Source organism: Pristiophorus japonicus, chromosome 10 (genome assembly GCF_044704955.1).
Source record: "Pristiophorus japonicus isolate sPriJap1 chromosome 10, sPriJap1.hap1, whole genome shotgun sequence".
In the NCBI taxonomy this organism is placed as follows: Eukaryota; Metazoa; Chordata; class Chondrichthyes; family Pristiophoridae; genus Pristiophorus; species Pristiophorus japonicus.
In genome coordinates, this window is record NC_091986.1 from 169,330,141 (window position 1) to 169,343,133 (window position 12,993).

Sequence of the window (12,993 nt, forward strand, 5' to 3'; positions counted from 1 at the left end):
CCTGTTCAAGTCACCCTGCAGCCTCTTAGCATCCTCCTCACAGCTCACACCGCCACCCAGATTAGTGTCATCTGCAAACTTGGAGATATTACACTTAATTCATCTAAATCATTGATGTATATTGTAAATAGCTGGGGTCCCAGCACTGAACCCTGTGGCACCCCATTGCTCACTGCCTGCCATTCTGAAAAGGACCCGTTTATCCCGACTCTCTGCTTCCTGTCTGCCAACCAATTCTCTATCCACACCAGTACATTACCCCCAATACCATGTGCTTTGATTTTGCACACCAATCTCTTATGTGGGACCTTGTCAAATGCCTTTTGAAAGTCCAAAATACACCACATCCACTGGTTCCCCCTTGTCCACTCAACTAGTTACATCCTCAAAAAATTCCAGAAGATTTGTCAAGCATGATTTCTCTTTCACAAATCCATGCTGACTTGGACCAATCCTGTCACTGCTCTCCAAATGTGCTGCTATTTCATCCTTAATAATTGACTCCAACATTTTCCCCACTACTGATGTCAGACTAACCGGTCTATAATTACCCGTTTTCTCTCTCCCTCCTTTTTTAAAAAGTGGTGTTACATTTGCTACCCTCCAGTCCATAGGAACTGATCCAGAGTCGATAGACTGTTGAAAAATGATCACCAATGCATCTACTATTGTTGCCCATGTTGCCTTACTCCAGCATCCCCACAGCAGGACAGTTAAAATATCCCTTTGTCCATATTATCCCTTACCATTCTTAAAGATGAGAATACACGGAAAGATGGCATACAAGATGCATCAATTGAAGGTTAACAAAAACTGCTATATAATAGTACTGGGAGTGAAGTTTAGATGCACTTGTAAGTGGTTCTGCTGAATACCCCAGAATTACTTTTAATTGAAAATGATTTATTCAGTCACTGTAAATCTGTGGGTCTGATCTTGAGTCCTACATGACATAAACACCCCTATTATTCTAAAATAACAACTTCTGTCACTCACTGTGAGCAATGTCATGGGGAATCTGCTACTTTAATCAAACTGTACAATGAATTCAAAAAATGATAGCTGAATTTATATTCTCTCAAAATCAGTAAAACCCATATTAAGAAAAGAAGCAAAGTGATACATAAATTCTGCTTTCTCCAGGTGATCAAAGTCTGGGATCTTGACACAGGAAGCCTTATATTTGAATTCAGTGGCGCTCATGGTGATTCTGCCATTTGCTGCATGGCTTTTGACGACAGTGGAAGGAGGTGAGGCTTTGCTATATTGAGCATATGAATTCCTTGTTGACTCTTCGAATACATTGTGACATGGAAGCTCAACAATAATCTTTTTATACTGTAGACTAATTACAGGGGGAAGAGACGGATGTCTGAAGATCTGGAATCACAATAATGGCCACTGTTTAAGAATACTAAAGAAAGGTAAATCATGTCAATGAGGGATGAGAGGGCTTTTCTTAGGATACCCAGAAAGTCAAAGGTCAAATACTGTCAGCTATTCATGAATTGTTCCATACTGCCAAGAAATATGGATGCAGGACTCCAACACCCCTAATATTAGACTAGTATCTTATTGGTGACAACAACAAATGCATACTCAGTAACAGGTTCACCAAGTGCTGGTAGGGTCAGGACCCGAGAACTTCCACTCAAGTACCTCCCTACTGACCGCTATCTCTGGTGAACCAGACTGCAGTTCACTGGCTAAGGAGATGGGATTCGAGCCTTTGTCTCAAGTACAGTTTACCACACCAATATATAGATTAATTTAAATAACTAATTGTTTATTTTTATTTAGCATCAGATTTCTCCATATATATAAATCTCACTTTGTAATATATGTGGATAGAACAAATGAAGAACAAAGACATGATGAGTCCATGTGCTTGTATTAGGCCAGAACGAACTGAGATTCAACCATATAACTGTCATGTACGTACTTTTGGGAACACTAGCCACGAGATGGCGTCACTGTTGGAGGCCATTGGGCTGCACGCACGTGTATGCAGCCCAAGTATAAAAGGCCAGCCATTTTGTATATTAGTTACTTTGGGCCTTAATAAAGCAGAACCAAGGTCATACCTCTTGGAGTTAAACAGTACTCAGTCTAATAGTTATTGCATACATGTCATTTGGTTACGAGGCAACAAGAACCTTTGCATGCAAAAATGAGCACAATTGGATTGTTGGAGCGATTTGTGGAAGGAGAAGATTGGGCAGACTTTGTGAGCCGCTTGAGCCAGTTCTTCGGGGCCAACAAAATGGAGGAGGTCGACGACACAGATCGGCGGCAGGCGATGTTCCTCACGGTTTATGGTCCAAAAATTTATGGTCTGATAAAGAATCTACTTCAACCTGTGAGTCCAACAGAGAAGACGTATGAAGAATTGTGTACACTGGTACAGGACCACCTTAAGCCAGACGACAGCATCATCATCTCGAGATACAGATTTTACATGCACGTTCGCTCAGAGAGCCAGAATGTAGCAGAATTAATTGCCGACCTGAAACGTCTAGCGGGACCCGTGTAAGTTCGGGGCTGTGTTGGCAGACATGCTGCGGGACTTCTTTTTAATCGACATCAACCGCGAGGTGATCCTACGTAAACTACTGCCGGTGGAGATGTTGGACTTGAACAGGGCCATCACGATCGCTCAGTTATGCATGACGACAGATCGAAGTCTAAAGCAGATATCAGTGAAAAATCAAAACTCGTCAAGTACTGTAAATATGATTGATTCGGCTTTCGGCAGAGCGGCACATGGCAGGGCCTACCCGACTGCGTACGCGAAACCTGTGGCTGCCCAAAGTCCGCCAGCGGGAATGCATCTGATTTCTCCATGTTGGCATTGTGGGGGAAATCACCGGCACCAGCAGCGCCGATTTAAGCAATATAGTTGAAAAGGCTGTCTGAGAGTGGGGCATCTCCAGCGCAAGTATCCGCAGATGAGCAAGCGTGCTGCGGCACACCATATGGAGGATGATGGTCAGACCAGTGTGGAACCGGATACGCAATGCGGGATACCAGAGGAGGAAGTGTATGGACTGTACTTGTTCCTAACTAAGAGCAAACCGATAATGCTCAACATGAAATTTAATGGGGTGCCTGTATCGATGGAACTGGACACAGGGGCGAGTCAATCGATAATGAGCCAGAGGGCATTCGACAAGCTGTGGGATACTAAGGCTGTGAGGCCCAGGCTGAGTCCAGTCAATGCCAAGTTGCACACGTACACCAAAGAACTCATAACGGTGATTGGCAGTGCCACAATTAAAGTATCGTATCACGGTGCGGTTCACGAGTTACTGCCATGGATTGTCCCAGGCAATGGCACAATGCTGTTCGGCAGGAACTGGCTTGAAAAAATCGGATGCAATTAAAACGACATCAAGGCATTGTCATCAGAGAAAGATACATGTGCCCAAGTACTGAGCAAGTTCCTCTCACTGTTCGAACCAGGCATTGGCAACTTCATGGGAGCCAAGTTGCAGATCCATGTGGACTCGGATACAAGACCCGTCCATCATAAAGCTCGGGCAGTTCTGTATATGATGAGGGAGAAGGTCGAAATCGAACTGGACAGACTTCAGCGTGAAGGGATCATATCACCTGTTGAATTTAATGAATGGGCCAGCTCCATTGTTCCTGTGCTGAAAAGTGATGGCACAGTCAGAATCTGTGGAGACTACAAGGCTACGATCAACAGGGTTTTGAAACAGGATCAGTACCTGTTACCGAAAGCTGATGACTTGTTTGCAACGCCAACCGGAGGGAAGTTGTTCACCAAGCTGGACTTGACGTCGGCCTACATGACACAGGAGCTGGTTGAGATGTTGAAGAGGTCTATATGCATTAACACGCATAAAGGACTGTTTATTTATCACAAATGGAATTCGCTCGGCTGCAGCAATATTTCAGAGGAACATGGAGAGTCTACTGAAGTCCGTTCCCAGAACCATTGTGTTCCAAGATGACATCCTGATCACAGGTCATGACTCCAAGAAACATCTGAATAACCTGGAAGAGGTTCTACATCGTCTGGACAAAGTGGGACTCAGACTGAACCGCTCGAAGTGCGTCTTCATGGCATCAGAGGTCGAATTCCTGGGGAGGAAAATTGCTACCGACGGCAACAGACCCATGGATGTGAAATCCAAGGCCATCAAGAATGCACCCAAGCCACAGAATGTGACGGAGCTACGTTCGTTCATGGGTCTACTCAACTACTTCGGCGGTAACTTTCTACCTAAATTGAGCACCTTATTAGAACCACTGCACATAAGAACATAAGAACATAAAAATTAGGAACAGGAGTCGGCCATCTAGCCCCTCGAGCCTGCTCCGCCATTCAACAAGATCATGGCTGATCTGGCCGTGGACTCAGCGCCACTTACCCGCCCGTTCCCCATAACCCTTAATTCCCTTATTGGTTAAAAATCTATCTGTGACTTGAATACATTCAATGAGCTAGCCTCAACTTCTTCCTTGGGCAGAGAATTCCACAGATTCACAACCCTCTGGGAGAAGAAATTCCTTCTCAACTCGGTTTTAAATTGGCTCCCCCGTATTTTGAGGCTGTGCCCCCTAGTTCTAGTCTCCCCGACCAGTGGAAACAATCTTTCTGCCTCTATCTTGTCTATCCCTTTCATTATTTTAAATGTTTCTATAAGATCACCCCTCATCCTTCTGAACTCCAACGAGTAAAGACCCAGTCTTCTCAATCTATCATCATAAGGTAACCCCCTCATCTCCGGAATCAGCCTCGTGAATCGTCTCTGTACCCACTCCAAAGCTAGTGTATCCTTCCTTAAGTAAGGTGACCAAAACTGCACGCAGTACTCCAGGTGCGGCCTCACCAATACCCTATACAGTTGCAGAAGGACCTCCCTGCTTTTGTACTCCATCCCTCTCGCAATGAAGGCCAACATTGCATTCGCCTTCCTGGTTACCTGCTGCACCTGCAAACTAACTTTTTGGGATTCATGCACAAGGACCCCCAGGTCCCTCTGCACCGCAGCATCTTATAATTTCTCCCCATTCAAATAATATTCCCTTTTACTGTTTTTTTTCCCCCAAGGTGGATGACCTCACACTTTCCGACATTGTATTCCATCTGCCAAACCTTAGCCCATTCGCTTAACCTATCTAAATCTCTTTGCAGCCTCTCAGTGTCCTCTACACAACCCGCTTTCCCACTAATCTTTGTGTCATCTGCAAATTTTATTACACTACACTCTGTCCCCTCTTCCAGGTCATTTATGTATATTGTAAACAGTTGTGGTCCCAGCACCGATCCCTGTGGCACACCACTAACCACCGATTTCCAACCCGAAAAGGACCCATTTATCCCGACTCTCTGTTTTCTGTTCGCCAGCCAATTCTCTATCCATGCTAATACATTTCCACTGACTCTGCGTAACTTTATCTTCTGCAGTAACCTTTTGTGTGGCACCTTAGCGTCTTGCATCTGAGTCCACGTGGATCTGCACCTTTGCTCCCGTGAAGTTGCCAAAGCCTGGTTCGAACAGCAAGGGGAACTTGCTCGGTACTTGCGCACATGTATCTTTCTCTGACGACAATGTCGTGATGTCGTTCCAGTCGCGTCTGATTTTTCAAGCCTGTTCCTGCCGAACAGCGTTGGGCCATTGCCTGGGACAATCCATAGCGGTAACTCGTAGAAAACATAGAAAATAGTTGCAGGAGTCGGCCATTTGGCCCTTTGAGCCTGCACCACCATTCAATATGATCATGGCTGATCATGCAACTTCAGTACCCCATTGCTGCTTTCTCTCCATACCCCTTCATCCATAAGGGCCACATCTAACTCCCTTTTGAATATATCTAATGAACTGGCCTCAACAACTTCTGTAGTAGACAATTCCACAAGTTCACAATTCTCTGAGTGAAGAAGTTTCTCCTCATCTCCATCATAAATGGCTTATCCCTTATCCTTAGACTGTGACCCCTGGTTCTGGACTTCCCCAACATTGGGAACATTCTTCCTGCATCTAACCTGTCCAATCCCCTCAGAATTTTATATATTTGTATGAGAACCCCTCTCATTCTTCTAAATTCCAGTGAACATAAGCCTAGTTGATCCAGTCTTTCTTCATTTGTCAGTCCTGCCATCCCAGGAATGAGTCTGGTATACCTTCGCTACACTCCCTCAATAGCAAGAATGTCCTTCCTCAAATTAGGAGACCAAAACTGTGCACAATATTCAAGGTGTGGCCTCACCAAGGCCTTGTACAACTGCAGTAAAACCTCCCTGCTCCTATACTCAAATCCTCTCGCTATGAAGGCCAACATGCCATTTGCCTTCTTCACCGCCTGCTGTACCTGCATGCCAACTTTCAATAACTGATGTACCATGACACCCAGGTCTCGTTGCACCTCTCCTTTTCCTAATCTGTCATCATTCAGATAATATTCTACCTTCCTGTTTTGCCACCAAAGTGGATAACCTCAGATTTATCTACATTATACTGCATCTGCCATGCATTTGTCCACTCACCTAACTTGTCCAAGTCACCCTGCAGCCTGCTAGCATCCTCCACACAGCTCACTCTGCCACCCAGCTTAGTGCTTAGTGTCATCTGCAAACTTGGATATATTACATTCAATTCCTTTGTCTAAATCATTAATGTATATTGTAAATAGCTGGGGTCCGAGCACTGAACCGTGCGATACCCCCCCCTAGTCACTGCCTGCCATTCTGAAAAGTACCCGTTTATTCCTACTCTTTGCTTTCTGTCTGCCAACTAGGACTGCACCGTCATAGGACACTTTAATTGTGGCACTGCCAATCACCGTTATGAGTTCTTCGGTGTACGTGCACAACTTGGCATTGACTGCACTCAGCCTGGGCCTCATAGCCTTAGTATCCCATGGCTTGTCGAATACATTCTGGCTCATTATCGATTGACTCGCCCCCGTGTCCAGTTCCTTCAATACCGTCACCCCATTAAATTTCACGTTGATCATATCGGTTTGCTCTTAGTTAGGAAAGAGTATAGTCTGCACACTTTCTCCTCTGGTATGTCGCATTGCATATCTGGATCCGTGCTAGTTTGACCATCATCCTCCACGTGGTGTGTCACAGCACGCTTGCTCATCTGCGGACACTTGCGCTGGAGATGCCCCACTCTCAGACAACCTTTGCAACTATATTGCTTAAATAGGCACTGCTGGTGCCGGTGATTTCCCCCACATCGCCAACACGGAGAAATCAGATGCATTCCCGCTGGCGGACTTTGGGCAGCACAGGTTTCGCACACAGAGTCAGGTAGGCCCTGCCATGTGCCACTCTGCCGAACGCTGAATCAATCATATTTACAATACTTGCCGAGTTTCAATTTTTCACTGATATCTGCTTTAGACTTTTATCCGTGGTCATGCATGACTGAGCGATTGTGATGGCCCTGTTCAAGTCCAACGTCTCCACTGCCAGTAGTTATGCAGGATCACCTCATGGTTGATGCCAATTACAAAGAAGTCTCGCAGCATGTCTGCCAACACAGCCCCGAACTTACACGGTCCCGCTAGGCGTCTCAAGTCGGCAACGAATTCCGTCACATTCTGGCCCTTTGAGTGAACGTGCGTGTAAAATCTGTATCTCGAGATGATGATGCCTTCGTCTGGCTTAAGATGGTCCTGAATCAGTGTACACAATTTTTCATATGTCTTCTCTGTTGGACTCGCGGATAGAAGTAGATTTTTATCAGACCATATATTTTTGGACCGTGAGGAACACCGCCCGGTGCCAACCTGCGTCGCCGACTTCCTTCGTTTTGTTGACCACGAAGAACTGGCTCAAACGGCTCACAAAGTCTGCCCAATCTTCTCCTTCCACAAATCGCTCCAACAATCCAATTATGCTCATTTTTGCATGCAAAGGTTCTTGTTGCCTCGTTGCCAAATGTTGTGAATGCAATAACTGTTAGACTGAGTACTGTTTAACTCGAAGAGGTATGACCTTGGCTCTGCTTTATTATGACCCAAAGTGACTAATATACAAAATGGCTGTCCTTTTATACTTGGCCTGCACACACGTGTATGCAGCCCAATGGCCTCTAACAGTGACACCATCTAGTGGCTAGTGATCTCAAAAGTACATGCATGACACAGTTATTGCATACACAACAGTAATAAACCATGTGATAATACATTGCACATTTCAGGTTTAGTTCAGGATAAAGAGTCGAAATATAACAGAACAGATTATGTACACAACAGCAATATAGCCATATAATATATAAGCTCGCCCACAATTAATCTGTCATCTGCCAAGCTACAGATTATTGGCAGCCAAGATTCATCTCCTGATAAAGGGTTCATCTACTTGGAGGTTTGGTTTATATCCCCTTCTGCTGTCCTCTTGCATTGCCACTTCATTATTATATTCACCCCCTCTTTTCTAAGTAAGCTGCTGTTTTCTTACACTTCCGTATTACCTGTTTCTTTTTAAGTCAAGCCCCGTTGTGCCTCACTCTGTTCCTTCTAGAGGAAATGGCCCATTAAACAGAAAGGGGCCTGCTTCTACTGCAATAAGGAGGAAATGCATTCTGGAAGAAGGAAGTGGAGAGGAGGGGGATGGGATCAAGTAACCTGAGGTACCCTCATCAAGATACAAGCAGCCATATGTACCTCTCCAGTCTGGTACTCTTTAGTCTGGAAATATCCCTGATCCAGCATCATTCCTGGTGGGGGTGGCATCCCATGTTGTTCATGGAGGTTCCCGCGCTGTTCATGGAGACTGGGCTGCCTCCAGTGTTCCCTCCTAGATCGGGTTGCTGCGGAGAGGGAGTGAGGCCTAAGTTTTGCCTGGCAAAGGAAGGGAAAGGCAGGCGGCTGATCTGAGGTGCCAAGGATTGAAAAAAATGAAGAATCTGAGTGACAAAATGCTGCGCAGTAGGCTCTGCGCAGCGCGTTCGCAGAACGCGGCCGGGTCGTTATCAGCAGCGTTGTCAGCAGTTGGCTCCAGAAAAAGAGCGCCAAATTGCACTGAGAGAGAGGGAGGCCCGAGATTTCAGCGTGGTGTAAGGCTGCTCTTATCCCCACTGCCTCCGGTGTTCCCTCCTAAGTTGGGTCGGCACGGAGAGGGAGCGAGGCCCAAGTTTTGCAGCCAGAGCATGGCGGAAGCGTTCACGAGCCTGAGCATTGTCATCAGGATCCGGTAAGGCTAGTGTCGGCGTGACCTCCCGTGGTCCGGAAAATTCTCTGGTCTGGCACTGGTCAGGTCCCAAGGGTGCCGGCCTGGAGAGGTACAACCTGTATAACTGACTGGTTAGATGGACAGTCAACAGAAAAAATTATTTGGAAACTCGGACTGCATTTATCCACAATAGTGTTGCATACACTGATATCCTTCCCACTAAATTCTTTCAAATGCTCTCCCCCATTAGACAACTTGGGTGGGACACATTTTTAAATTTGTTGTTGTGGCAGAAACAATAAACATTTCTGGTGTTAATAAATGAAGAATGGTATACATGCCATTTTTGATTTTTTTTTAAAAAGACGAGCTAAAAAGTGAATTGATTTTTATTGAGTTTGAGATACTTTGAAAACAACGAAACTCCCTGATTTGAGTCACTATGGGTACAAGCTTTTTGGAGCAACTAGTTTAGAATGAAGCATCTTAGAAATTGCAATTCTCGGCATTTAGTTTGCTCCAGTTCTAGTGAGTTAGAACAGTTTCATTGTAGAACAGATTTTGTTTTTCAAAAGGGGGCGTGTCCAGCCATTTATGCCTGTTTTGCAAGTTTAGGCAACGAAAACTTACTCCAAATTAACAGAATGGAGTAAGTATAGATTTTTTTATGCTCAGAAAAACCTTGCCAACACTTACAAATCAGGCGTAAGGAACGAGAGATGGGGGGGGGGGGGGTGCGGGGGGTGGCTGCGGTGGAGAAGGGAAGTAATTATTTTACAAGCATTTAACAGTTTCACTTCTACAAATAAAGAGCAATCCTGAATAATAAATGATAAATAAAACAAATAATAAAAAAATTGAATTTTCCTACCTGTCTGAAACAGCAGCAGCAGCAGCAACCTTCCGAGCTGAGAAATTAATTGTAGGCTGACAGGCCGTTCGGCTAGCGGACAGTGGTGGGAGACATCAGTGAGGCGGGCTACAGAGACACAGACGCCGGCAGCACAACAACCTCTGAGCTGCAAAGTTACTTGTAGGCTGCCAGGCCGTTTGGCCAGCAGACAGGGGAGGCGTACAAAGCACCGGGAGGGAAAGCCAGCCAGCCAGCAAGTTTAAAAGTTTAATTTGTAATTCAAGTATGGGTGCTGCGTTATCAACACCACGTATTATGCAATGGTTCTCCATCAATTCACTGCATAGGAGAGAATTGATCAGAGCTCACCGCACCAGGAACATCATAGCCATAGGCTGATGGGCAGGAGCCCTTACCCACGTTGGCAATATCGAGCCAGGCGTTTGTACCTGGACATGAGCGAGGCTGATTGTGTCAAAAGGTTGCCTTTCCACAGAGAAGTTGTCGTTGAGATCTGTGATATGCTGAGAGCAGATTTGCAGCCCAGAAGCAGAACGCCGACTGCCTTGTCTGTTGAAGGGAAGGTAACAGCTGCACTTGCCTTCTATGCCTCGGGATCGTTTCAAGCTACAACTGGAGATGTGTGCGCCATCTCTCAACGTGCAATACATGCCTGCGTTTACCAGGTCACGGCTGCAGTGTATGTGCGGAGGAATGACTTCATCAAGTTCCCAATGACTGCACAAGCAATGAATGACAGGGCTATGGACTTCTCCAGGATTGCTGGCTTCCCAAAGGTACAGAGCTGCATTGATCGTACCCACATAGCCTTGCGAGCACCTGTGGAGGATTCCGAGCAGTACAGGAATAGAAAAGGTTTCCACTCCATCAATGTGCAGCTCGTGTGTGACGACAAGCAGCGCATCATGTCAGTCGATGCGAGATACCCTGGCAGCACCCATGATGCGTTCATCCTACACGACAACGTTATATCTGACATATTTGAGCAGCAGCCAGAAGGGCAAAGCTGGCTACTGGGAGACAAAGGGTATGGCCTGGCCTCCTGGCTCATGACGCCCATACGCGTAACCCGGATGGAAGCTGACCATCAATACAACATGGCGCACATTGCAACGTGCATCATCATAGAGAGGACCATTGGCATCTTGAAACAGCATTTCCGATGTCTGGATCATTCCAGAGGCCACTTGCAATACTCTCCTCAGATTGTCAGTCACTTCACTGTTGCGTGCTGCAAGCTGCATAACTTAGCCATCATGAGGCAGCAGGAGCTGGTCGTGGAACCAGAAGACCGACATGAGGGGACAGTGCCTGATGATAGTAATTTGGAAGAGCAGGATGAGGATGATGATGACGACGATCAGGAAAGCATGCAAGTGCCTGATGCTGGAGCATGAGGTCGGAGGAGGGCGGGCCACCGTGCCCCTTTAACGATTGCTCAAGCTCTGCGCCAGCAGCTCATCCGTGAACGCTTCAATTACTGATGCCTGAGGGCTCTGCGACAACTGTTGCGCATGGACATGTTTATTTTTTGGAGTTGTTCTAATGGAACATGATTCAGTTTTAATGCAAAAATATTTTATTGAAAAGTTAACGTTAGTGTAATAAATTATTTGCTATATCAAACTGACGACGACGTGTGCGGGAAGTGTATCCGCCTCCAGCTCCTGGCGGTCCGCGTTGCGGAATTGGAGCTGAGGGTGGATTCACCCTGGAGCATCCACGATGCTGAGAATGACGTGAGTAGCACGTGTAGCGAGTTGGTCTTACCACAGGTGAAGGGTCCACAGCCAGCTAGGGAATGGAAGACCAGCAGGAAGAGCAGTGCAAGGAAGGTAATGCAGGGGTCCTCTGCGGTCATCCCCCTGCAAAACAGATACACCGTTATGAGTACTGTTGAGGGGGATGACTCATCAGGGGAGGGCAGCAGCAGCCAAGTTCATGGCACCGTAGCTGGCTCTGCTGCACAGGAGGGCAGGAATAAGAGTGGGAGAGCGATAGTGATAGGGGATTCGATTGTAAGGGGAATAGATAGGCATTTCTGCGGCCGCAACTGAGACTCCAGGATGGTATGTTGCCTCCCTGGTGCAAGGGTCAAGGATGTCTCGGAGCGGGTGCAGGACATTCTGAAAAGGGAGGGTGAACATCCAGTTGTCGTGGTGCACATTGGTACTAACGATATAGGTAAAAAAAAGGGATGTGGTCCTACAAGACGAATTTAAGAAGCTAGGAGCTAAATTAAAACATAGGACCTCAAAAGTAGTAATCTCAGGATTGCTACCAGTGGCACATGCTAGTCAGAGTAGGAATCGCAGGATAGCTCAGATGAATACGTGGCTTGAGCAGTGGTGCAGCAGGGAGGGATTCAAATTCCTGGCGCATTGGAACTGGTTCTGGGGGAGGTGGGACCAGTACAAACTGGACGGTCTGCACCTGGGCAGGACTGGAACCAATGTCCCAGGGGGAGTGTTTGCTAGTGCTGTTGGGGAGGAGTTAAGATAATATGGCAGGGGGATGGGAACCAATGCAGGGAGACAGAGGGAAACAAAAAGGAGACAAAAGCAAAAGACAGAAAGGAGATGAGTAAAAGTGGAGGGCAGAGAAACCCAAGGCAAAAAACAAAAAGGGCCACTGAATATAAAGGGGCTGCAGGAGGGGTCAAAGCTAAAAATCATGGCTTAAAAACTAGTATTAAAACACTCTACCGAAACGCACGCAGCATTCGAAATAAAGTAAATGAGTTGACGGCACAAATCATTACAAATGGGTATGATTTGGTGGCCATTACAGAAACGTGGTTGCAGGGTGGCCAAGACTGGGAATTAAACATACAGGGGTATCTGACGATTCTGAAAGATAGACAAGAAGGGAAAGGAGGTGGGGCAGCTCTGTTAATAAAGGATGATATCAGGGCAGTTGTGAGAGACGATATTGGCTCTAATGAACAAAATGTTGAATCATT

The 12,993-nt window shown here is 46.2% G+C and overlaps 1 protein-coding gene across 1 annotated transcript in view; it reads left to right on the forward strand.

The window, feature by feature from the left end:
- Positions 1-12,993, forward strand: part of LOC139274643 (uncharacterized) — a 182,689-nt gene that overhangs the window by 41,268 nt on the left and 128,428 nt on the right. The window contains exons 13-17 of the mRNA XM_070891322.1: positions 1,144-1,250; positions 1,345-1,424; positions 2,208-2,359; positions 10,697-10,807; positions 11,237-11,403. Of these exons, the coding sequence (XP_070747423.1) occupies positions 1,144-1,250; positions 1,345-1,424; positions 2,208-2,359; positions 10,697-10,807; positions 11,237-11,403 (617 nt within the window). The remainder of the gene's footprint in view (positions 1-1,143; positions 1,251-1,344; positions 1,425-2,207; positions 2,360-10,696; positions 10,808-11,236; positions 11,404-12,993) is intronic.